At 40.2% G+C, this 25,779-nt stretch overlaps 2 protein-coding genes across 4 annotated transcripts in view; one reads left to right on the forward strand and one right to left on the reverse strand.

The window, feature by feature from the left end:
* The window catches only part of INTS14 (integrator complex subunit 14), a 33,745-nt gene extending 25,029 nt beyond the window's left edge, over positions 1 to 8,716 (forward strand). For all 3 annotated transcript variants that reach the window (XM_045059148.1, XM_003987027.5, XM_006932455.5), the window contains exons 10-12: positions 1,634 to 1,752; positions 3,938 to 4,003; positions 5,688 to 8,716. In XM_045059148.1, the coding sequence (XP_044915083.1) occupies positions 1,634 to 1,752; positions 3,938 to 4,003; positions 5,688 to 5,939 (437 nt within the window). In that variant the 3' untranslated portion in view covers positions 5,940 to 8,716. The remainder of the gene's footprint in view (positions 1 to 1,633; positions 1,753 to 3,937; positions 4,004 to 5,687) is intronic.
* HACD3 (3-hydroxyacyl-CoA dehydratase 3) overlaps positions 7,032 to 25,779 on the reverse strand; it is a 38,900-nt gene continuing 20,152 nt past the window's right edge. The window contains exons 4-11 of the mRNA XM_003987030.6: positions 24,681 to 24,845; positions 22,955 to 23,006; positions 21,594 to 21,704; positions 15,491 to 15,618; positions 13,446 to 13,558; positions 11,990 to 12,096; positions 11,329 to 11,460; positions 7,032 to 8,714 (exon numbers count right to left, since the gene is read on the reverse strand). Coding sequence (XP_003987079.1) covers positions 8,638 to 8,714; positions 11,329 to 11,460; positions 11,990 to 12,096; positions 13,446 to 13,558; positions 15,491 to 15,618; positions 21,594 to 21,704; positions 22,955 to 23,006; positions 24,681 to 24,845 — 885 coding nt within the window. The 3' untranslated portion in view covers positions 7,032 to 8,637. The remainder of the gene's footprint in view (positions 8,715 to 11,328; positions 11,461 to 11,989; positions 12,097 to 13,445; positions 13,559 to 15,490; positions 15,619 to 21,593; positions 21,705 to 22,954; positions 23,007 to 24,680; positions 24,846 to 25,779) is intronic.

The raw sequence follows: 25,779 nt of genomic DNA on the forward strand, positions 1-25,779 counted from the left end.
GGAGAAGGTGGGATAGGATCAGGACCTAGAGTGTAAGTTTATGCGAGGAACAGTGGCGTTCAGTGGTAGAAAACCTGTTGCTTTTGCAGCCAGGCCCAGCTGGGTCACTGTGAAACCTGTGAAGTTCCAACCTGTCTAACCCTCAGTTTCCTCATCTTTAATGGGACTGATAATATCTACCCTGTAGGGTTGCTCTAAGGAGAGAAGGTCTATATGTAAAATGTTTGACACATAGTTGGAATTTAATAAATATTCTTTATTCTGTAAGTTCCTTGAATCCAGAAAAATATCTTCTCCAGTCACACTGGCAGGTGCTTTTGCTACATGGTGGGTCGACCATATAGCTCATGAGTGAATAAGTGAGTAAGGGAATAAATGAATGAGGAAAGGGGAGCACCCCAGGCAGAGGAAATAACAGAAATAGTGGCAGAGAAGTTGGAAATAAACATGTTACATGGAAAAAGACTGCTGGGACCTTGGCCTGGCTAAAAAAGTGTGTGTGTGTGTGTGTGTGTGTGTGTGTGTGTGTGTGTGTGTATGCACACATACATACATACATACATACATACATACATACAAGTATTTACGGAAATAGGTCTGGAAAGCTGGACCAGTTCTTCTGGAGGGGCTGGGAGGAGAGGGGACTGACAGGAGTTGTGGGGCCAGTATAAAACATTAAATTAATGACCAGATTGGGGTTAGAGAGCTTCTCACTCAGAGAAACTAGGCTAATTCCAGTTTCCAACATGAACATTTGGGCAAGGGAGTTAAACTCCCTGAACTTGGAGAAATGATCCCTGCTCTGTCTACCCCAGAAGGTGGTAATAATCAGGATAAAATGAGCCAGTAGATGTAAGTATGCTTTGTAAGTTTGTGGCAAAGTTTCATTGGCTCAGGAAGCAAATAGAAAAACAGAAATCCTTGTTTATTCACATGACTGAAAAACAACCTGGCTTTTAATCTTTGGAAACAAGAACTAATAAACTATGATGACCTGGGGTATGTTTCACCAAAAAATATTTTTTATGCTCTTTCTTTAATTTGGCCATATGTAATTTTCCTTTGGAATTTTCTCAGTGCCTAGACTGATGTCCAACCCATGAGCCATTAGATACTTGAGGATATTTAAATTTAATGAAGATAGTAAAATTTAAAATTCAGTTCCTCACTCTAGCCACAAGTCAAGTGTCCAATGGCCATGTGGTCTAGTGACTGCCATTTGATCATTGTAGTAAATTCTGTTGGAGAGTGCTGGGCTTGACTATATAGAATTGTATTATGTATTTTTATATATTTTTTAAATACGTACTTCAGTATTGTTGCATGTATTTGTATTCTCTCTGAACTCAATTTATAAAGCAGATAAGTAAAGCTTGTCTCTCTGAAAACTTAAGCTGTTTTGTTTTGTTTTTTTTACCTACATGGGCCTCAGTTGATTGTTTATAGACTTCTACATCAGTGGCTTTCTATTACAAACAGATTCCCTAACCTGAGGGAAGTTAATAGATTTTCTTAATTAGGGAAGTAACAGGATGTAGAAGATTGAATGATTCAAAGAGCTTTTAGCCTAATTGGAAATGTAATTGATTATGTTTTGCCAGATATCATTTTAACAATGTCTTTTTCTTTTAAGATGCTAAAGAAAACCCTTATGGTGAAGATGACAATAAGAGCCCATTCCCCCTGCAGCCCAAAAACAAACGCAGTTATGCCCAGAATGTGACTGTCTGGATCAAACCCAGTGGCCTACAGGTAATACTACCATTCAAGTTGCTTTCCACTGCGCACAGGAGGAGGGATTCTGGCAAGCAGGCAGACCTTTGATTTGATTTTCCTTTCCTTTGATACTTAGTAATTCATTTACTTCTAATGTTTGTCATTATTTCCAAAAAAGAATTGAGGTGGCCTACAGTAAAACACGTATGCAGCAAAATCACTTCTTAGAAAATTTAGAGCAGTAAAAAACCTAGAGGAAGAGGAGAGACAATTGTGCCAGGAACCCAAGGCAAATGATAATTATATTTGAGCAATTTGGCTCTGAGCTTCCTGCTACCAAGGTCAAAAAAGCAACATGTAGGATTATATGGTTTTTCTGGTCGGTTCTAGAGAGATACATTTTCCTGGCATTGAATTTCAGTGTAAAATTTTTGACATAGTGAGGCATTGACATAATGGGTTTTTATCTTTAACAACAGTTTTGAGAAAGATATAAAAATCTCTATGGGGTTATTTCTTCTGTCCCCACAGTAGAACCCAAGCAATGGCATTACACTTTAATTCTACAAACACACTTTCATGGGAAGCTAAGATGATACTGTCACAAGGTATGTTGCTTTCAGGCAAGGTACTCAGTGATGCTTCTCCTTCCCCTGACATATAGTCCTTTCTGCCTGTTTTTAAAAATCATTTTTGAGCCTTTTTTCTCATTTGAGCACCATCTTCTTTTTCTTTGTTCCTCCAATGAATTCAACCTAAACCAAATGAGAAGAGGCGGTTAGGCCACCTGACAAGGGAAATAGCTTTGGCTGATGGCACAGTTTCTTTTAGCCCCCTCTCCGTGGAGACTGGACACGTCCTGTCGTGGCTAAGAGGGTAGGGGTTTTGTTGGAAAATCAGGTTCTCTCTTTCCTGCCATCCTTGATCCCAACACTCCCCTGTCACAAGGATTGCTGATTTTTTTCTTAAATTACTTTTTATATTTTGTTTTGGTCTGGTTGTATATATTTTTTAAGTTTATTTATTTTGAGAGAGAGAGAGAGAGAGAGAGAGAGAGCGAGCGAGCAGGCAGAGGAGGGGCGAGAGAAAGTGGGAGAGAATCCCAAGCAGGCTACACGCTGTCAGTGTAGAGCCCGATGTGGGGCTCAAACTCATGAAACTGTGAGATCATGACCTGAGCCAAAACCACTTAACCTAACTGAGCCACCCAGGCACCCTTGGATGAATTTTTTAATTGTGAAATACACATAACATAAAAGTTATCATTTAAGCCATTTTAAAGTAAACCATTCAGTGGCATTTAGTACAACCATAATGTTATATAACCATCATCACTGTGCAGCTCTAGAACATTTTCATCACCCCAAAAGGAAACCCTGTACCCATTAAGCAAGTCACTCTACATTCCTGACTTCCCCCAGCCCGTGACAACCACTGATCTGCTTTTTGTCTCTATGGATTTGCCTAGTCTAGATATTTCATATAAATAGCCTCATATAATGTGTGGGCTTTTGTGTTTGGCTTCCTTCACTTAGCTTAATGTTTTCAGTGTTCATATATCTTGTAGCATGTATCAGTACTTCATTTCTTTTGATGATGGCTACATTTATCCATTCATTCAGTTGACAAACATTTGAATTGTTTGCGCCTTTTGACTGTTGTGAATGATGCTCCTGTGAATATTTGTCAGAATTTTTTTTCTTTTGTTGCTGTGCTGTTGTCATAACTAAGAAATCGTTACCAATCTAAGGTCATGAGGGTTTACCCCTGTGTTTTCTTCCAAGAATTTTGTAGTTTTTCCTCTTACATTTAGGTCTCTGAAGCATTTTGAGTTAATTTTTTTGTATATGGTGTGAAGCAAGGGTCCAGCTTCATTCTTTTACATGTGGATATCCAGCTGTCCTGGCACCATTTGTTGAAGAGAGTATTATTCTTTTCCCCCAGGTCTTGGTGCCCTGGCCAAAAAGCAGCTGGCCATAGATATATGAGTTTACTGGGTTTGTTTTTGTGAGACAAGTTCGTTTCTGTCACCAAGGGGATTTATTATCAAACATTTTGAAGGAGGGAGGTGCTTTACTAATGTTGAACAGAACAGTGACATTAACTCACAAGAGATTCTCTGTTCCCATATTCATTTCTCTAAACATTTAGGGATATCCTTTTGTATTCTTACCCCTGTTACCACAGAATCCTTATGTTGAAATCTTTTTATCCTTGATAGACAGACGTACAGAAGATTTTAAGAAATGCAAGGAAACTACCTGAAAAAACACAGACATTCTATAAGGTAAGACTGTCAGAATTATAGTGGAAAAGGGTGGGCCCTGGGATGTGTGCCAAAAATAAATGGTTCACAGTAGTTATGAATGTGGGGTGGCCGAGTGAACATGGACAGGAATTAGAAATGTTTAGCTTATGCCTCAGTTTTTTCCTTGATAAAGTCAATAGAAATGATAGGTCCACTGCTGACCCAAAATCTAAGAAGTGGATGTGTTTAAATGGCCTGGTTCTGTGCAGAAGGGCTCCTCCGTATTGGTGCTGTTGTGAATGGCTGAGGGAAGGAGTTGAAAGAACCTGTGGGTCAAAGCCCTTAACCCCTGTCACCACTCTCCTGTGAGTATCCAGCCAAACCCCAGGCAGCCAGGATGACTTCCTGGGATGGTGATCTCCCAAAGCATTCTTACTGTACCAGAGAAGCTGCTCTCAGGAATGACTATTAACATTGCACTTTTATGAGTTGCAAAAGGACGGCCCTCTGGAATCCTGTCTAGCTGAATCCAGAACAGTTGGTGGAGGGGATAAAGTTACAAGGAGGGGAGTTGAGGGGGTAATTTAAGTACACTCCTTGTTTCTCCCCTGTCCATCTGGTGTTTGGCCAGAATTAAATTAAGTGGCAGTGTGAGGTATGCCGTGTTGTCACTTGTAGCCTAGCTACTAATATATTATGGTGCGCATAACGTACCCCAGGCTAGCATCTCTTCCCAGAGAATATACGTGCTACTCTGTCTGGGTGTTATTACCTTCATGTCACTGGTGTCTTCAAACCTAATTGTGGCAAAGAAGAGCAACCTCAATCAGAGTTCAAACAGCTGCTCAGTCCACCATGCCCTCCCTCCCCATGAAGCTGAGCTCACACAGGCCCTTGATGACCACTATTCGGCTATAGTCCCTTTCTCCCCTACACACGATTGTCGGCCGTCTAGCCAGATGGCACGCTTTACTTTCACCTTCTTCTGAACTTTTCACCCGTTCACAGATGATAGTAGAGAGGTGGTCAGAAAGCCCACTTCTTTTCTGGTTTTATATAATCCCACATACCAGATGTGGAAGGGCCTCTTTTTGTCGGGCAAGAGTCAGCCCCTCCTGTGGGCAAGGACGAGGTCATCCTTCTTGTTTTATAAATGAGACCACTGAGACCTGGAGAGGCTACACAGCTTGCCTAGATTGCACCGCTAAGTGGTTTTAGAGGCACTTTGTATTTCTCTTGCTTCCATCCACTGCCCGGCCCTTCTTTTTATGGCAGTCTTTCAAGTCAGACTTCTTGAATCCTCCAGAGCCTCCTCCAAGCGTGTTGTTGTTTGGCCTGAGGCCCATCCAGAGAGGAGGCACCAGAGGGTTCAGAGCCCTCTGAGGTTTGAGGCATGCCTTTTCCATACCTGAGTAACAGGGGAAAGGTAATCCTCCTGAGAGTTACAAGTGAATGGTGTGTGACAAGGGTCTCTTCGTGTTTGGTGTAAGCGCTCAGTCTGCCAGCTTTCTGATTGCCTGTAGAGGACCTGGTCGTGTCATCACATTCTCTTGTTATTGGCATCTCTGTATGAGCATTTGTTCTCCTATAAAAATGCTCACTTAAGTTCGGAGATCAAGGAAAACTTATTCTAAGCTGAGCATTTAGAAAGTACGTGATAAGGAAAATGCATTTCAGGAACATTGGTTTTTTTGTTTTTGTTTTCTTTTTAATCTTGTTTCAGGAGCTAAACCGTTTACGAAAGGCCGCCCTGGCATTTGGTTTCCTGGACCTGCTCAAAGGGGTGGCTGACATGCTGGAAAGGGAGTGCACACTGCTGCCCGACACAGCGCACCCAGACGCTGCATTCCAGTTGACCCATGCTGCCCAGCAACTCAAGCTCGCCAGTACCGGCACTTCCGAGTATGCTGGGTATGAGCACAACATCACACCTTTGCACACAGACTTCTCCGGAAGCAGCACCGAAAGAATGTAAAGCCGACTTTGGGAGCCTTCCTTCTTTTGTCATTCCAGGTGAAAATGATTTAGGGTAAAAACTTTTTAGTTTGTTCACCTCTGCAGGAGCCACCCGAAGAACTCCGAGGCTGTCTCAGAAGCACCACTTGCTGGTTTCAGTGACTCTGCTAGAGTCTGAGGGAGGTTCCGAAGAGTGGTTGCCAGTTTGGGCTTTGACTTTAGCTTTTGGGGGCTGAGTCTTTAAGCCCAAAAAAACACTGTTGCTCCCACAATGGGCACATCTCAGAAACTTAAAGGACTGTTGAGCACAGAGCTCTCTCCCACTTCCTCAGGAAATCTAACCAGCAAGGGCTCTCCAGCTTCCTGAAAGGCACCTTTTTCCTCTTCTCTCTCAACCATAAGGACACTTTCAGGCTCCTGTCCTTAGAATGAGTAGCCCAGACTGTCTGGGGCTTGCTAAATACAAGCCCAACACCTAATTAAGCTTCAGAACTTTCCTTAGAACTTGGGCAAAAACTTGGTGGTAACCCTTTGGTGCTTTTGGTATGTCTTGAGATACAGACTTTTAAATAGCAACCATAAATGTATAAAATGATTCCTGTTTCTTCAAGTTGTTTTGTTTTGTTTTGTTTTTTAATGAAAATAAAATACTTGATTTTCTATGAAATGGATTCACTGGGAAGCGAATGGGTCTTTGCCTTTTGGTCTGTCCTATCACCTGTGTATAATTTCGGCTTCCTAAGCGGCACAGGTTCATAAGTCCCCAGAGTTCCTTGGGTTCCATATGGACTTCCTTGTTTCTGACATTGGTTAGGTCTCTGCCTAAGCCAGGTTCCACCCGTGGATTCTGACGGATCACTGTGGTCAGTTACAGTACCTTTTCATTAGCTAGCTTCATGATATTAGTCAAGTCACATAACTTCACTAAGCTTTGTTTATGTCATCGATACTTTTCAAATTGTTCTGTGGACTTCCTAAGGTATTACTCCCTCCCTCGGGCTTTAACCCGAGCAACCATTTTAGCATGCTATATAATGTTTTCCCTGAACAAAGGACTTATCATTAACAACTTGAAAACCTATCAGACTAAATGATCTTTAAACACAAGTTATTAGGATTTTGATTGTAAATGTTTAATAGAAATACACAATCTTTTGCTTTCTCAGACAGCAATAAAGGAGTTTTAACAATCACTAAGAATACAGGATTCTGCCACAAAGATGCAGCATATACTGCAAAGCTGATCTGTCCAAATAAACATAGAAAGTCAATTGAAAGAACAACGGAAGTTAACACAAACAAGTGTTGACAGAAGTTACAGACATGCAAAATACCCCTCAGTGCAGTGAACTTATAAAAATAAAAATCAGCCAGCCTATGCTAATCAGATGTTTTTAGGTCAAACCAAGTTTCCATATTGGACTCAGAAACAGCATAACTCACTGAGTCCCCCTTTCCCAAGAACAGTAGGAATGGCAGAACAGAAAGAGCTATCATGCTCTTAAATTCTTCAATACAAGCATTACTTCTAACATATTTTACTTGGTTAACTTGGAATGTATTAGAGGAAACAATGTTTTTGACAATGACCAAACTTTACAACGTCTGGATTTTCCTCAGTTCCTCTGTTGGTGGGTTTCCTGCCAGGAAGCTTTGTTAAGCTTCTCCAGCCAAAGTTCTCACTCTGTTTTTACCGTCTGACGGCAGACAGGTGAAACCAAAGAAAGCAGGTGTTTTTGAGGTCAGTTCTACCAGTCACTCTGACAGGTACACGAGTAAATGGACTCAGCCAGTGCAGAGGATGATAGCAAGGTTTTTTATGTATGTGCACAGCCTGAGGCCATTTTGTAGGTCTGTTCTGGCTGCTCCCAGGTTGCCACAGGCTGCACTGCCAGCCGCTGTCTTACTGCCAGTTTCACCCTCTGACACCCTGTAGCCATTTGGGTTTGGAACTCTTATAATCTCATTGTTTTCTAACTAATGTTTCATCTTTCTCTAGTGTTGAAAATAGTTCTGATTTAGCCAGGAATGAAGTAAGTGATCATGGTGTTCCAAGGTTCTGACCGGTTTCTCCCAAATCATTCCATGCCTCTCCCGTGCACACACAGGTAAGCACGTAGCAGGTGGTGTTAGAGGCCAAAAGATTCAGAGGTAATAGGTGTTCTCTAGCTCCACTCAGACTCAGAAATGTTTTATCAATGACTGAGTTGAACTTGATTTTCCAAAAATCAATGCCACCCCACTTAACAAGCAACTCCTTGGATACAGAATGGATCCAAGGTCCTGCCTGAGTCACTTTCACAGCCCCCTGTAGAGGCAACAGTGGTTTTTTTCTTGCAAGCAACAGCTGAAAAGAACAATTCCCAGCTATAAGAATGGCCAGTACCTGGTAGGGTTAGGGCACTGAAGAAATATCTCTGGCCCGTGTGAGAGTGACAGGACAAGGAGTGTGTGGGGGTAGGGCTGAGTCTTTTGCGGTCATTAATGGAACACACAAGAACAAACCTGTCCTCAGGTACCAGGAACCCATGTCATGCAAGTACTACACTAAGATAGTTCGGTAAATTCAGGAATGTTATGGGGGAAAAGGGAAGATAGCTTCACTGAGAATTTAATCATTTAACTTTAAAAAAACTTTTACATCAGTACAAGAAGGTAAAACTGTAAGAATTATAGATTAGGCTCAAACTGGCAAGGAATCCTCTCAATCTTTGTTTTCAGTGGACCTTTTTCTTTTTTTGTCCATAGCGCCGCCTGCGCTGTTTATAAAGGTGACGAAAATTTATGTACAACCCTGAAAAAGAAAAGAAGCCAGTGAGAAAAGGGAATCTTGGTCTGTATTTATAACCAGAAGCTCTTGGGGCAAGGACAGTCTCTAGATGTCTGCCTGTCCTATCCACCAGCACTGTGCTCACTGTAGGTGCTCAGAAATTACAGCTTTGAACCAAGTTATTATCAATGCACTGGAGACCCTTCATTTTTTCCCCAGAGGGTTTATAATTTAACTTCCCTCCCATATTCTAATATGAAAATTTTCAAACATGCTGCAAGATTAAAATACTGTACAGTGAACACCACCTAAACTTTAAGTTTTTATTATATTCGTCTGAGCACATGCCCACTCCCACCTCATCTTTGATGTATTTCACTGTAAGTAGCAGACATCAGTATACTTCACCCCGAAACATTCCATTAATTAGAGTTCAGTTTTCTTTTTTTCTTCCTTTTAAGGTAAGATTTACACAAAATTAAATATACAAACCTTAAGTATAAAAACAACCCTATTTTTAGTTCAATTTTTAATATAATAATGTGTATTAAGCACTAGTCTAAAAGGTATGAAATGCTTTTCTAGGAAGTAAATTCGAAAACGCAGGGTTTCAGAGTCAGAAAAAACTTTCCAATCCTACTTGACTACTAACTAGTTCTATGGCTTAGCCTCACTTCAGTTTCCTCGTTGTACAAGGTTAAAAACACCTATTTTACAGGATTACTAAGCATGTGTATTTGGAAAAGCACCTTGATCTATATGCAAATGTAACTGTAGTACTGCTTCTAAATTCTGCAAATTTGAGATTTCATTCTGACAAATAAGAACCACATTATTCATTGCAAGCAAACTAAATAGGAGTATAAAACCTTGTAAATTAGAGTGTATAGCAATATAACCTGAAGAAAAGCCACTAAAGTTAATGCACATTAAAACACTTCTACTCTTCTAACTTTTCTAGTAAAGTATTTTAAGGGTCTTTCCAATACTTCTTCCTCTTTTAACACTTTCAGTATCATGCCTCATGGAGCCTAGTTGCAGTAAACCAGATTTATTTATCCAGTAATAGGGATAAAGAATTTTTTTAATGAGTGCATCTTCCAAATTGAAGCTTACTCCCTTCAAGGGCCAAACATTTTAACATTTCTGGTTAGAAATCTTTCTAAAATAAATGATACCCTCTCTGAAATAGGAAAGGAGAAATTGCATAAAATTTAACCTTTGGCAAATGATCTACACCCATACTGTGCTTCTGCCACGTGCTGATACCTGGAGGCCCTCCTAAAGGGTATGTGATCAGTACTAACTGATCAAGACCACTGAGCTTTTAGGGTTCTCGGGTTTACTTTTTGTGGTCTTCCTCTCACTGGGGTAGCCACCACGATGGTCCCCAATGATCCTACCTTCTGGGATCTCATACCCTTGTGTATCCCCTCCTGTCCTCTACTAGGTTGGTCTGTGTAGCCAACAGAATATGGCAGAAGTGATGGTATGTCACTTCTGATACAAATGAGTCAAATCAACATGGTGTATACCTTACTTAACTTTACGCAATGTTATATGTCAAATATATTTCAATAAAAAATAGATAAAATTTAAAAACAAAAAAGAGTGTGGCTTCTGCCTCTCAGACCACTTGTTCTGGGGGAAAGCCATGTCACGAGCAGCCACATGGAGATGTACTGTGGCAAGAAACTGAAGCCTCCTGTCTACAGCTACATGTGTGAGCTTGGAGCAGATCCTCCAGCCCCAGTCAAGTCTGCAGAAACTGCAGTCCCCACTGGGCTGACAGACTGACTGAACCCTCAGGAGGGACCCTGAGCCACCCAGCTAGACTGCTTTCTGACCCTCAGAAACATTGTGAGATAACAAACGTTTGCTGTCTTAAGCAACTAAGTTTTGGGGTAATTTGTTACACAGCAATAGATAACTAACATAGTATCCGCTCTCATATCCTGCTGCTAGAAGAGCAGACAGCCATACTTATTTAGGGCCACCTTAAGATTTTTGAGAACTAAAACAGAAATATATAGATTAAAATGCATTAGAACTTTATCTAAAGTAAACAGTCCTTACAGCTAGGAAGACTTTTAAATTTCTCATATTTTCAATAATTAGGTTTGCTTCTTTTAATTCTTAGTTTTTATGAATTAAGGCAAGAATTTATGATTTTATATAAAAGTAAATTAATATATAAGCAGGTTTTACATAAGGAACAGGGTGGGGGCTAAGGGAGCTTTCCTATTGTTAAGTAGAAGGCTTTATGACATCTCTTGGCTGCTCAGAAGCCTTTACTGCCTCTTCCTTCCTTGCTGCCAGTGGTATTACCACCTCTGTGAACTCTAGATAAGGAATGTGTCAGTGAAATTATTAAAATGAGCTTCTTAAAAGAGTTTCTTACATTGTTTTAAACATGAAATATGGTGAACTCCCAATGACCAAGAAGATAACCACTGGAGATTTGGAAGATACACGTAGCATATTCTTGTGGGTCCGTTTTATACAAGTAATGTTTTTCTAACTGTACACTACCCTTCTAGAAAGAAAATCCCTAATAAGGACTTGGAAAACTTTGAATCATTTAATTCTACTCTGTAAGAAGTGACTGGAAAAAGTCTATTACAGAGCCAATACTTACCTAAAAATAATATTATGAGATAAATCTGAAGAAAAAAGGAAAATCTAACTTTGATTTTCACTGGATATGGCAATGTGAAACTGAATCTTCCTGTTTCATTGAATACTGGAATGGACTGGATCACTGAGACAGCTGAGAGCAGAAATAACTTGTCAGAAACAAATGAAATACAGTCCCATCTAGCCTCCTTAATACAGAGGGCTCGTGCCTCTTCCATTCCCCACCCCCCTAGTTTTCATGTGATAACCCTCCACGCTGACAAAAGGAAGATGAATGAAGAACAGTCATTTTGATAGCACTGAGATTCAGTCTTCTCTAAAATGGAGAGAAAAAGCCCTACTTGACCCACCCACTAGGTGTGTGTTGGATAAAATGAAGTTGTCGCTAAGAACCTGCTTTGGAAAATTTTAAATACCGTATAAATAGGAAGCATACAATACATGAACACCCAGCTTCCAAACTTTACAAAAACGAGCTACTTCCCTGAAACAGTCTGGGTACCATGAGTACTATGGAAGGAAGCCACGAGAAAGAAATTCTTAAAAAGTCTAACACCCATATATCAGACTAAGGCTGGCACAGGAAGAAAGAAAGTTTAGCTATCTTTTAGCTTAGCTATCTTTAGAACTAAGCTTATAAAACCTAGTGTTCTTGAAAGTACCTTCTGCCAAACATCCCAGAGGATACAAGGGTATCCACACAGTGTAACGAAGCCATGTGAGCACCTTCCAATCCATGTCAATGCAGGAAAGCATGTAGAAGGGGTACCTATTGAAAATAAGGAATTCAGATGTGAAAAGCCACTTCAGGTCCTGAATGCAACCCTAGAACATCATTCAAGAAGAATCATTTCACAATTAGCCACACACGGCTTCTTCAGAACAGAATTCTAATCCTGGGCTCTCTACCCACAACCTCCCATCACACCCCTCCTCCAATTTTCAGTGGATGTGAACTCTGATGGCAGACTAAGTTTAGGTCCTAAGACAACCTTCTTTGGAATAGTTCAGTATATGGAGTGAATGCTCAGAAGCTCTTTGGCTTCATTCCTAGTTCTAAGTTCCAAGAGGTAAAGACAAACACCGTGACAATTTATCCCTGGATCAACGAATGTCATCAAAATTTCAGTATACAAAAGACCCCTAATCTAGAATCAGACACTCTATTGAAAACACAAGGGGCACCCGGGTGGCTCAGCCAGTTAAGCAGCCGACTTCAACTTGGGTCATGATTTCTGCTGGCAGCTCAGAGTCTGGAGCCTGCTTCAGGTTCCGTGTCTCCCTCTCTCTCTGCCCCTCCCCAGCTTGCACTCTGTCTCTCTCAAAAAATAAGCATTTAAAAAAATTTTTTTTGATAAGAGATAAAAGAATTTTTAACAGTTAATATTAAGTACCTATAATCTCTTTCACATTTGTATTAGCAGATTTAAGAGGGTATACGGGATACTATGGGACCAGACCACTGTTAAGATAAATCTAGGATTGCTAACTACTTCTCCCTCTCAACTATTAAGTTTGCAAAATACTAGAGCTCAGGAGTCAATGTGCAAAATCCTTTCTCCACCTGACTGAAAAAGAAATGGAATACGTATGGTCTGGTAGATAAGAACACCTCTACTATTAATGGATATATTTTTTAAAGATATTTTTTTCTATGACAATTGAGAAGGGAAGAATCATATAAGGCTGATTCAAATTTCAGTAATCTTGTAGTAAAAGACTTCTATCATTCCTTCTAGAAGGCTGGTATTCACTGTTTCCATCCAGCCTGACTACTCCTTCAACCCCGTGTTTCTTCAACTTTTTCAAAAATATTTCCATGTGGATGAGTCCTCTCTTTCCAACAAGACAGCAAGAAGGGTAACACAGGTCTTTCATTTCTCCAGATCTCCCCTCCCTCTGTTCTTCACTGCCTACACTGGTATTATGATTGCTTTAAAAAAAAAAAACACTGTGTGTCTCCATTGCAGAGCTCACAGATTCAGCTAGAACTCTCCACATATATAGAACCTTAATTTCAAACCAAATGAGACTCGGAATAAAACAACTCCCTCCAGAAGAGAGCTGTTCCAGAGAAAGGAGAAGCATTCAAACAACCATGCTGGCATTTCTACCCACCTGAAGATTTCAACTGCGCTCCATGTATAAAACACAAAGAAAACCACAGCTTTGTTTTGCATTTCTTCCATGGTGCCAAAGATGATAAACAAAATGAAATTTCTTCCAAGAAGCTATTAAAAGAACCCAGAAGAGAGAAAAAAAGTTTAAAAATATATTCTACAAAAACTATGTAAAAGTGTCATCCAAAACCGAGCCCCACTAAATTCAGGGGCTCTTTTCCTCCAGGAAAAGACTGAGCTCAGCTAGTTTAATTCTCTGTTCCAGCTTTGGAACAAGTTAAGTATCCAAATCAGTCTCTTTGAATAGACTGTGTGCATGTGTGTAAATACATATCATTACGAATAGTTCAAACACGGTTTAAAGACTACTGCCAAATGGATATCCGTGTCTGCGTTACCCAAGAACAAGAACATCACCATTGTGGGGGCGCCTGGGTGGCTCAGTCAGTTAGGCGGCCGACTTCACTTCAGGTCATGATCTTGCGGTCTGTGGGTTCGAGCCCCATGTCGGGCTCTGTGCTGGCAGCTCAGAGCTTGGAGCCTGCTTCCGATTCTGTGTCTCCCTCTCTCTCTGCCCCTCCCCTGCTTGCTCTCTGTCTCTTCTCAAATAATAAACATTAAAGAAAAAAAATTTTTTAGAACATCACCAGTGTGGCAGCCCCTCATAAGTAACTACTATCTTGTCTCTCTAGAGGTTTACTAATTATGTACATATTTCTAAACAGTACACCGTTTCACTTTGCCTGTTTTTAAACTTTAAGAAACAGAATGTATTATTCTGTGACTTCTTACTCCATGTTTTGTTTCCGAGATTCGTCTGTGCTAGTGCGCATGGCACTGTCCGACTCCAGGAGGTTTTACTCACACTGCATTCTATGTGACTGTCACTCCCTGGGGCCATGCGTTATGACAATAACTCAATCTGTCCCTTCCATCTTGCCCTAGAAATGCTATCCTCATTCTTATCGCAGTAGTCCTTGATGTACAAAAAATATTATTCCATATTAGTGGGTCACTTTGTATCCTCTTTTATTTTTTAGACTGAACAAAACAGCCTCTCTCTGAGAACAGAAAACCTAGAAATAATAAGTCCACTGCATTAACACACTTTACCATACAATGGATACTATCAGAATGCCGGAGCAGGTGTACCATAAAAGAATAGAACTATAAAAACAGTACTCCAGGGATGCCTGGGTGGCTCTGTTGGTTAAGTGGTCAAGTTTGCTCAGGTCATGATCTCGAGGTTTGTGAGTTCGAGCCCTGTGTCGGGCTCTGTGCTGACAACTCAGAGCCTGGAGCCTGCTTTGGATTCTGTGTCTCTCTCTCTCCCTGCCTCTCCCTCTCTCTTGCTCTGTCTCTCTCAAAAATGGATAAACAATAAGAAAATAAAAAATAAAAAAAAAACAGAAAAACAAACAACAGTACTCTGGAAGAGACTAACCAACCATTACCTGGTTCCCCCTGACTCCAGGTCAAATACTATATTTGATAGTATACAATCACATAGGTAGGTAACAGGGCAAGGAAATTAAAAGACTCCTATTCCTGATAGCAATCTTCCAAATGTTAGGAAATAACACAGATGTATGGTGAGGGGGAGAATCCCCACACAAATCAAAAATGTTACCTTCATATATGGAAGAAAGTCCAAAGTGAAAAGATCTCCTAGGATCACACTGCCTTCACCTACCCAAGATGGGAGGAGACTAAGTATGTCTCTACCTGAGAAGACTGTGGGTGAGGTCTTTCTGCTCCTGCTTGAAAGTCAAGTTTTGCTAGTTTTAAAGCCCTTTTTATCACTTTGTAATTTCATGAAGATATTATAAACAAGCAAACAAAAAAAACAACAGATCTGAAATGGCAAAAGTCTACTTTGGAAATTATCCCTGTGGCTTACAGTTTTCCTCTTTTTTCAGATAAAAACAATGCTATTCCTGTGTAAAGAGATTTTTACTAACTGAGACTTCTCAGCAAATTGTGGTGCACCTACTAACTTCTGAAATCTTTCATTCCCCACCCTAGAAGTCAATTACTCAATACCTGGATAAGACAAGGTATCACTGGTGACTTAATGACTCCAATTGCTGCATTGATAGTTTCCACAACTGACAGCATCTGGCAGAAATACATCATGTCGGCCAAGGTGTGGAACGTGTCATAGAAGGACTCTATGGGACAAATATACATTAAGGGTAAATCAAATGGCAAATTCCAACAGAATTATTTCTCAAACTAGATACCTCCTTACAAGAAAGGAATTTAAGGAAAAGTAAAATAAACAGCCCCTCAGATTCGAGCTTAGTATCCAAACAAAGCTGGTGGGGAACAGGCCTGTGGAGTCATAAATAGTAAACTCTACTGGTTAGCAGAGAGTTAAAACACATAAACCCTGTATGTCCTTCTCATTTTAAAAGGCAAGAAAAAAAGTATACCTATACTTCATTCAGTTATTATAAGCTGAAAAGTCTATGTATCAGGAACAGTGGCTAAGTCTTTTCAGATCCATTATCTCATTGAATTTAAAGCTAAAATTATGTCACATATATTGAATGCAATCTAGCCTCTTAAAAACCTCAAAAGTGTACAATCATAAACAAACGCAGATGTGTAAAAATACAAAATAAAATTAACTTTCAAAAACCTTATTTATGTCTATTTCGTCCCTATAATTCTTACTCTAAGAATCTATCCTAACTAAAAAATCTAAAATGAAAAAAACAAAAGCTTTTTAGGAATAAGGCTGCTCTCTGAAACATTTCTAAGTGCATTAAAGTGCAAAGAGTCTAAATGCCTAAGCGTATGGAAAGTTTGAGTAAACTACAGTTTATCTACTTCATGGAATAGTATGTAATATTTAAAGTGACAGTTATTGCCTATATGACATCAGCCAATGTGGTATCAGTTCTGAGTGGACCATAATATAAAATCCTTTACTTTTTATATTGATCCTCACTTGACCTCCTGCCTCCCCACATTCCTCTTTGCGTGCTACTCAACCAGGGTACTGCTGACAATTTGGGCAGGACAATTCTTTGGCCTTTGGAGTTTATTAGGATTTTTGGCTCCCTGCCTATCTTTTAAAAAACAAATTTTATGTTTGTTTGTTTAGAGACAGGGTGCGAGCAGGGGAGGGGCAGAAAGGGAGAGAGACACAGAATCCGAAGCAGGCTCCAGGCTCTGAGCTGTCAGCACAGAGCCCGACGCAAACCCACAAGCTGTGAGATCATGACCTGAGCCGAACTCAGAAGCTAAACTGACCGAGCCCCTCAGGCGCCCCATGGCTTCCTGCCTATTAAATACAAGTAGCGCCTCCAAGGATCTGGCACAGGTAGGCCAGGTGCCAAACAAAGATGACCCTTGTAGGATCCTCGAAAGAATATGGTTTAAATATTAGTTAAATAAAAGAGGCCCTTCCAAAAACGTAAACCATCTACTATTTTTGCAAAAATGATCCACTTTACAATCCTACTACAAAGTCAAATGTGAAATGAAGAATGGTTTATACGGTGTTATTACGTAATTTTGCCAGAAAAATTCCACTAGTAATTTAGTTCAAAATTTGACTAATTCTTTTCTTTGAAGAATTAATGCAAAATTATAATGTGAATTTTGCTATATATAAGATAAAAATTTTATTCTAATTTTAAATCTCCCTGTTTCCAAGACAAAATCCCAATCAAATCACAGTGAAATTCGGGTGTCCATTTAAAGGGAATTCCCTTTGGGGCGCCTGGGTGGCGCAGTCGGTTAAGCGTCCGACTTCAGCCAGGTCACGATCTCGCGGTCCGTGAGTTCGAGCCCCGCGTCAGGCTCTGGGCTGATGGCTCGGAGCCTGGAGCCTGTTTCTGATCCTGTGTCTCCCTCTCTCTCTGCCCCTCCCCCGTTCATGCTCTGTCTCTCTCTGTCCCAAAAATAAATAAACGTTGAAAAAAAAAATTTTTTTTTAAATAAAGGGAATTCCCTTTAAGGTGGCATTTCTCCTGGACAAATCTTTGAAACATGAGAACCTCCCATGTTGAAACAGAAAGCTGTGACTTAAGATTTGGCATATATGGTGGGGTTGCCTGTATCAGACTTTGGCTTAGGTCATGATCTCACCATCTGTGGGTTCAAGCCCCGCATCAAGCTCTGTGCTGACAGTTTGGAGCCTGGAGCCTGCTTTGGATTGTGTGTCTCCCTCTCTCCACCCCACCCCCCACTCGTGCTCGGTCTCTCTCTCTCTCAAAAATAAATAAGCATTAAAAAAAAAATTTTTTTTAAAAAGATTTGGCATATGGTGAACAAAAATTAGATCTTGTGGCTTTGCTCTGATTTTATAGGAAATTCATCCCTGTTTCATTCAGGACTAGAAATCTGGCTTCTAAAATGATAGTTACAAAGAATATTAATAACATTAAAATGGTTCTAATTTTTTATTTAAAAAAATTTTTTAATGTTTTACTTATTTTTGAGACAGAGAGCAAGCGGAGGAGGGGCACAGAGAGAGGGAGACACAATCTGAAGCAGGCTCCAGGCTCTGAGCTGTCAGCACAGAGCCTGATGCAGAGCTTGAACCCACAGACGGTGAGATCATGACCTGAGCTGAAGTCAGACGCTTAACTAGCTGAGCCACCCCGGCGCCCCATTTATAATTTTATTTTTAAAACAACACAGAAATTTGTGTACACAGTATGATTATAACTTTTTAAAGTTTATTTATTTTGAGAGAGAGTGTGCACGTGGACACGCATGAGTGGAGGAGGGGCAGAGAAAGGGAGAGAAAGAATCCCGAGCAGGCTCTGCACTGTCAGCAAGGAGCCTGACACGGGACTTGATCCCACAAACTGGGAGATCATGACCTGAGCCACAATTAAGTGTTGGCAGCCCAACCAACGGACTGAGCCACCCAGGTGCCCTAAAATTTTTAACTGTAGGAGAACAACAACTAAAAGGAAATGTGTGGATATATTAAGAAGATGGACAATGGCTTATTCACCTTCCTTTCTTTTCCCCCACACCTCCACCTGGCTTCCCTCACCTTCCAAATTTGCTTCAATCAGCACACTTACTTTGATGATTTGAAAAAAAAAATTGTTTTAAGTAGCAAAAGGCACTCATCTGTTAATGAGATACAGATTTAAACAGTGGTAGTATAATATAGTATACTCTATCTGCACAGTATACGTGAAAATCCTTAAAAACAATTTGCCATTAATCTTGCAATTCCATATCAGGAATTGCTCCTAAGGAAATTTTGTGGGTTGGAAAAATATACATCAGGATGCCAAGAATCTATTGCTGCCATAGATGGGATTATAGGAGAATGTCTTAAGTCTTTATTTTCTGATTTTTCTATAACACCTTTTTATAGCTAGAAAAAAATTAATTTTACTAAGAAAAAAAAGTATTCCTTTGGGGTGCCTGGGTGGCTCAGTCAGTTAAGCATCTGACTTTGGCTCAGGTCACGATCTTGCCATTTGTGGGTTCAAGCCCCGTGTCGGGTTCTGTGCTGACAGCTCACAGCCTGGAGCCTGCTTTGGATTCTGTGTCTTCCTCTCTCTCTCTCTCTCTCTCACAAAAATGAATAAACATTAAAAAAAAAAAAAAAAAGCATTCCTTAACAGGGAGCTAGATAAGCTCAAACAAGGGTTTCTACATAAGCCCAAGAATTTGCTTCTGTTTCCTTAGCATAAGAAGTTTGGGAAATACGTGCTCAAGTATATGTGTGGTATTTGCTATTTCCCAACACCCTTTGTTCAAAAGGAGAAAAGTGTTAAGGGCAAATTGAGTGCCAGGCCCCAAGTCCTTACTACGTTTTTGAGGACTGATAAGGGAAGAATTAAACCAGCAGCTCCATTCCAGAAGGGGGTTAGGAAGGGGTTGAGCGCCAAAATAGAAATTACAAATCCAAGCAGCTTAAACACATGACCCAAATAACTTAGGAGCTTCTGGACTAGATCACTTGATGGCCAGCAGGCTTGCACGGGAACGTGGAGAATCCATCTAACTATGTTAAATTATTTATGTATTTGCATGTCCCTGTTCATTCCGTGGACCTTGTGATAAACCCAGAGAAATAAAAACTACAGGTCTGAGACTTGCCTTCTTTTTTTTAAGTAACTCATCTGTAGACCTCTGATCACTTGGGGCTGTAAGACACTAGGCAGCTGGGAAGTTTTTCCTGCCACTGTGCTTTGCAGAATTCTAAGGTGTTGAGAAGGCTGGAAAAACAACATGCGCTTCTTTCAAATGACTCTTGAGCTAACTGCAGTTCACGTACTACCAACCTCAGATTGGAAAATTTAGGACTGAAAATTAAACAGACTATAGGATTTTTTTTTCCTCTTTTAAAACAGAGTTTATATATTCCATTATAATTATATTTGTCCTCTTTTTTATTTTATAAAATAAGGGAAAATGTCTAAATTATCCACATTCAAACCATCTGAAATGGTGTATTTCCTTCCGATCTTTTTGCATGTATTGGCTCAGTTGTTTCCGCTTTTTATGTAGATGTGATGAAGCTGGAAGAACAACTTTATATATTACTTTCTTAGCCTATCATATTTCTCTACACTACAAACTCCTTAAATATTTTATATCTGCTTCTCATCATTCCACTGAGTAAGTATTCTAAAGTAATCCCTCGTTGATGGACATCTAGGTAGTTTCTAACTTGTCACTAATAAAAGTAATGCCATAATGTATATCTTTTTGAAAAAGCTGTTTTTGTAGTTTCAATGACTTCTTTAGAACATATTCCAAGAAGTGAAATAACCAGGGTTAAGGATATGAACAGTTAAGGTTCCTGATGTGCTTTGCCAAATGATTTTCCAAGAGAGTCATATTTATGTACCCTCCCAGTAGCCACTACTGTGTATTTTAGCAAATGTCCTCTTGAATTAGGTATCTTTTTTAACTTTGAAAAACTGATAAAAATCTTATTTTTATTTCCTTCATCATTATTGAGTTAAACATTTTCTGTACATTAAATTGGCTTTACTTCCTTTTATGAACTGCCTGCACATGACTTCTGTTTATTTATCTATTGGATGAAGTTGTCACATTTTTGGATCAATTTGTAACATCTTCTTTATAGGTAATCAACCCTTGCAGGTATTTGTTGCAATTTTCCACCAACCCTTCATCCCCATGCTACTAGCCTCAATAGGCTTTTAATCTTTAGTGTTGTTTTAGCTGGGGTATTTTTAGATACACAGGAATTTAGGTATTTTACTTAGTCAAATATATTGACCTTATTCTTCATGATTTCCGCTAACACTTTTAACCTTGGAAAGTACTAACCTTCCACATGAGACGGTTATAAACATTAACTTATATCTTCTGTTATGTTTTAAAATTTTGATACATGACTCAAATCCTTTGGGGGAATTTATTTTTGTATACAATGTAAGGAAAAGAGTCAAAGAGATTCCTTGCCTGCCTCATGTATCCAATGTATGTGTGTGTGTGTGTGTGTGTGTGTGTGTGTACATATACATACATACATATAATGTAAGAGCTATTTCTGGACCACCTAATCTGCTCTACTGATCATTCTATTTTTTTAATAATTGCTCTGTTAATTATTCTCTCCTGTCAGGCAGAGAAAGTACTCTCCCATTATCCTTTCTTCCTCCAAATTTTATTACCTATTTACTGTTCATAATATAAGTTTAGAATACTTTAGATCACATTCTCAAAAACTTTCCATTGTCTTTACTTTTGCCAGAATTCTGTTAAACATATAAATTAATTCATCAAGAACTAACATCTTTATGATAGTCCTTTCATTCAATTTTGGAATAGGACTTGCATAACTTTGTCACTGAAATTACCACATAAGTCTATTTGGTTATAAATGAACTATCATATAGTGAACAGAGAAAGGAATGCTAGCCCAAGATGTGCCTCCGGCCAGCTGTGTGAATGGGGACCATTTCTAAGCCTGTTTCTGCACATGTTAAGTGCACACAATCTCCAGTCTGCTTGTTTCACAAGGTCAAGGGAAATAAGAGACATGAAAGTAGAATGGAAGGCATGTGTGCTACACAAACACGGGGGGTTATTATTAACACCAGAGGCAGGGTATTATTAGTACCTTTGGTGAGTAGTAGGTCAAACTACTGAAAACAGAAAACTAATGTTGAAATTTTGTGCTTGCCTTTTCCCAAAATAAAGAACCTCACAGTCATGTTGACAAAGATCCAGGAGAATCCCAAGAACTGCACAAGATTATACATGAACAGGTATCCTTTCTTCAAGCTTGTAAGAGCTGAAAAGCAAAACAAGACAGTAAACTGTTACAAGGGGTAGGTGCAGCAGGAGGGAGTATGGGGGGCATACCTGGGTGACCTCTCCCCACTTTCCCACTGGGTGCCCTAACCTCCCAAAAAGATATCTGGCCCAGATCTGTGCCAGCCTGGGCTCCTAGTCCCACAGAGAAATGGGTAAAATTATGAACATTGCACTCCAAGGTATGTTTTTAGCAGTCTTTCCCCTCATAGCCTTGAAGGGTAAGTACACAGACATAAGTCCAAGGAGAATAAAGACAAATTACTTCTGGCAAAGAATGACCACCTTAGAGGGCATTAAAGAAGGTAAATAAAGCTATACTCAGCTCCTGCTCTTACCATTTTTATATTATCTATAGCTTCTTCTTCCTGGAATTTTTTTAAGGCCATGCAGGTCAAAGTAGCTCAAAGAAATAGGAACACAATGAAAAAAAGAATTCTGACATTTGATCATATATTCATTCAACCAAGTATTAACTGAACACGTCCAACATGCAAGGTACTGAGGGGCACTACTGGGATTCAAAGATGTTAAGACTTGATGTTGCCCTCAAAGAACTTATAATCTGAAAGCTGTAATACAAAATAAAGAGTAATAGGTAATGTCTTGTGACAATTTCGAGGTGAGAAAATGACATTAGGCTGGGGAAGTCAGAATTAGGCAGTCTGCATAGATGAGACGATGCCTGCTCTGGGCTTTGGAAGATGGGTAGGATGAGGATATAACCAAAGAAGGAAAATTACAGACTGAGATGCAGGAGGATAAGGAACATTAATTTTGTCTGCAGCCTAAGGCTCATGAAGACACAGCCAATTACAGAGTTAAGGAAGGAGTAAGGAGCTTAGAGTCACGGTTGAGTCAAAGGGGTAGGACACAGGAAATGGGACAGTTCTCAAGAGAAGAGCTATGGAGTTCAAATTTTCCTGCTACATATTTATTCCTAGGCTACAGATATTCTGCATATAACCCTTGGCTGATGCTCAAATAATCACACTAAATAGTGTGCTCAATTAAACGCAACCCAGTCCTGAGAAGCCAAAAGAGTCAGACTTTTCGCAACATGTAACTACACTTTTTTCTTCAAAACTACAAAAATGTATTATACTTCCCCATCCTAAAGAATCCATTTCATCAGGGAGCACCTAGGTGGCTCAGTTGTTTGCACCCCTCCATACCCCCATCTCTATCATTAGTTAACTGGTAACTCCCACGGCCGTGGGGGCAACTTACTTTCAGGGGACCCTTGGCTTTCAATTCTTAGTTTATTTAGGCGTTCTTCTTCCTAGAATTTGGACAGATTTCCAAGAACACAGGTTAGGATTCCCAGATGCTTGCAAAAGTCCACATGCAGGATAAGTGATCTGACTCCCTCAAAGCCACTTCCTCCAATTGTGTTCATATTTCACTGGGGCAAACGGCCTAGCTAATGGTGCCAGAAAGCCTGACTCCTCCTACTAGGTAGTGCTAGCATCATAGAATGCCCTTCCAATGCTCACAGAATTAAACCAATCAGCTGGCTTCCAAACTACAAAGTGGATAGTCTTAGAATCATGGAGCTGGAAAAGACACCCAGAAGATGTGTCATGGTCGTAGGAACTAAACAGGATTTTAAGGCAGTAAATAGACAGCAGTTTTGGTTGTTGTTGTTGTTGTTTCTGAGACTTCCAGATTTTTAGTATAATTTTTCCAGAAGCTAAAATCATGTCGCCAACATCAGTAAGAACCCACATCTGGTCAATATATAGATAGATACGTACAGAAATATTTATAAATATAGGTAGGATTTGCATGCACACATATAGTTAGTTGCTCATTCTGTTACCTGAGAGGGCCTAGAAGCAATATCTAGAGCCCAGATCTTGGTTTCCACTATTATCTTTCAATAAAAAGAACAGAGCTCCTTGAAGAATGGCTGACTCTAGGGCTGGAGCAGGGAATATACAAGATAAGCCTGGAGCAGCTTATAGTGCTAGAAATTAAGAATGTCAAAAAAAAAAAAAAAAAAAGCACCCCACAGTGATGGAGTTTTGTCAAAGGGACACAAGAGTCAACTGAAAAAGCTTCCAATAGCCAAAGCTGGAACAACACAACAAAATAAATAATATAGTACTGGGTTATAACCCAAATATAAAATATTCATCAGTCCATACTGATATAAACAAATTATTGAATAAATAAATGGAAGAGGAAATAAATCTCCCATGTGGAAAAATTCCAAATAAAGTACGTAGACACTCTACCCTAAAGTTGGAAAGCATCACTCTTCACTCCTTTGGCATGGGCTATGCACAGTGACTTCCATCCAAAAAGTACACAGTAGGGGCGCCTGGGTGGCTCAGTCGGTTTAAGTGTCCGACATTGGCTCAGGTCATGATCTCGCGGTCTGTGGGTTTGAGCCGGGCAGCTCAGAGCCTGGAGCCTCCTTCAGATTCTGTGTCTCCCTCTCTCTCTGCCCCTCCCCTGCTCACGCTCTGTCTGTCTCTCTCAAAAGAAAATAAACATTGAAAAATATTTTTTTAATTTAAACAAAAAGTACAAAGTAAAGAAAGGTGGGGGAGTAACATTACAGTGGAGAAATCTGACAAATGTTACCTCAGCCAGATGACCAAGATCAATATCAACAGTGATAAGTCATGCTGATAGTATGTGCCCTTGATACGACACAGTAAGAATTAAACCTCTGTGGTCTTCCTCCCCCCAAACCCATCACCCCATCTAATCATAAGAAAAACATTCGACACACCCCAGTTGAGAGACAAAATACAAAATACATGTCCAGTACTTCTATAAAACCATGTTTCCAGGTCTTTAACTGAATGTGTGTCTTTAACTGAATTTGTCTTTATTCTATCAGATAGATAAAGATACCTACCAAATAGGTATCTGAGGTAGCCCAAATAACTTGTGTTCTTTATGATTTGTCTAGATCTTTACTAGGATCCAGGTCCTTACTGACCTTGGCTCTGAGCTCCATTTCCGCATCAGACTCGTCCAGCCAGCGATCAAAGTCGGGGGCCAAAAACAGTGGGCGCTTCTCCTGCTTGGTGAGTCTCTCCCACCAGTGACTTACTTTCTTCTGTACTGTAATGTTTACCTGCCTTTGGGTCAGTTTGTAAACCGGCTAGAAGAGAAAGTGAGAATGTGAGAGTGCCCTTGCCTTCCCATCATCCCTCACTCCTCCTGCGACAAGTGCACCAAGCCAGTGTAGCTACCCAGAGAAGCTCACAATATATGCTCACTCCCCTTCCTCCTCCATTCCTACAAGCCGTGATGCAAGGAGAACATCTGGACCAAGGGCTGGGATAGCCAAGAACTGCTAAGAATGGCGCTCTGTTTCTTTGATTCCTCCAGCAAATGACTTCAGAGGAAATCAGGGTGAGAAAGGCATATAGTTCCGGTTTTCCTGGAGGAAACCAGGCGAACCTCCTGCCAGACCTGTATCATGCAAGGCATGACTTCCAATCACTCTCTCAGTGCATCCTCACTGTCCACATTTCTCTCCCATGAAGATGACTGAATTCAAGTGGTCAACAATCCCTGGCCTAGCGAGCCCTTGTTTTTTAGAAAGGTCTACTCAAGACTGGAACTTAGTGGATACTTAGTGGATAATGACAACTCTATCACAAGGGCCAGCCTAGGGCATCTTCCCAACAAAACTCAAATTCTGAGAGGCTGTTCCAGTTCATTATTCCTCCACATAGCCTCTTCCTTCCTTACCTCCAAGGCAAGACCTATGACAGGTTCTCTATCCCTTACACTATCGCTGGCTATTAAAACAACCAAAACAAGGGACCCCTCCTGCACAGAGAGATCAATATGCCCAGGCCCCCAGAGATAAGAGGGTAATTCCAGAAACTTCAATACACCATCTGTGAGATTCTCTCTCTTCCTGTCAGAAAAACTTCCTCGAGTTCTGAGAGAAAGGAAACTTCAATTATACTTCCAGCATTCTTTCTGAAGGTCAGCTGCCTCCACCTTTTCGGATTTCTACTGCCCCTGTGGCAAAGTCACATGAAAGTAAGCCCCTGGCATGGGCTTTACCTAGCTTACGTAAC

The sequence above is a fragment of the Felis catus genome, chromosome B3 (assembly GCF_018350175.1).
Source record: "Felis catus isolate Fca126 chromosome B3, F.catus_Fca126_mat1.0, whole genome shotgun sequence".
Taxonomy (NCBI): domain Eukaryota; kingdom Metazoa; phylum Chordata; class Mammalia; order Carnivora; family Felidae; genus Felis; species Felis catus.